Source organism: Priapulus caudatus, unplaced genomic scaffold (assembly GCF_000485595.1).
Source record: "Priapulus caudatus unplaced genomic scaffold, Priapulus_caudatus-5.0.1 Scaffold6779, whole genome shotgun sequence".
Classification (NCBI taxonomy): Eukaryota; Metazoa; Priapulida; class Priapulimorpha; order Priapulimorphida; family Priapulidae; genus Priapulus; species Priapulus caudatus.
This window is the reverse complement of record NW_014583840.1, coordinates 1-614: the sequence shown is the minus strand read 5'-3', so window position 1 is coordinate 614 and position 614 is coordinate 1. Positions and strand designations below refer to the sequence as shown.

The following is a 614-nucleotide window of genomic DNA, read 5'->3' as shown; positions in this document are numbered from 1 at the left end:
AGGCAGTTCAACCTCCTTCTCTGGTGATTTCAGGTCTTTCTTCTGTTACAGGCAGTTCAACCTCTTTCTCTGGAGATTCAGGTATTTCTTCTATTACAGGCAGTTCAACCTCCTTCTCTGGAGATTCAGTTCTTTCCTCTGTTACAGGCAGTTCAACCTCCTTCTCTGGTGATTCAGGTCTTTCTTCTGTTACAGGCAGTTCAACTTCCTTCTCGGGAGATTCAGTTCTTTCCTCTGTTATAGGCAGTTCAACATCCTTCTCTACAGATTCAAGTATTTCCTCTGTTACAGGCAGTTCAACCTCCTTCTCTGGTGATTCAGGTATTTCCTCTGTTACAGGCAGTGCGACTTCCTTCTCTGGAGATTCAGGTATTTCCTCTGTTACAGGCAGTTCAACCTCCTTCACTGGTGATTCAGGTCTTTCGTCTGTTACAGGCAGTTCAACCTCCTTCTCTGCAGATTCACGTATTTCCTCTGTTACTGGCAGTTCAACCTCCTTCACTGGTGATTCAGGTCTTTCCTCTGTTACAGGCAGTTCAACCTCCTTCTCTGCAGATTCACGTATTTCCTCTGTTACAGGCAGTTCAACCTCCTTCTCTGGAGATTCAGGTATT

General features: G+C 45.1%; 1 protein-coding gene across 1 annotated transcript in view; it reads right to left on the bottom strand.

Annotated features, from left to right (window-relative positions):
- The window catches only part of LOC106820100 (probable inactive protein kinase DDB_G0270444), a gene marked incomplete at its 5' end in the record, with an annotated part of 5,343 nt that extends 4,733 nt beyond the window's left edge, over positions 1-610 (bottom strand). The window contains one exon of the mRNA XM_014824655.1: positions 62-610. Within this exon, the coding sequence (XP_014680141.1) occupies positions 62-610 (549 nt within the window). The remainder of the gene's footprint in view (positions 1-61) is intronic.
- Between the last annotated feature and the right edge of the window lie 4 nt (positions 611-614).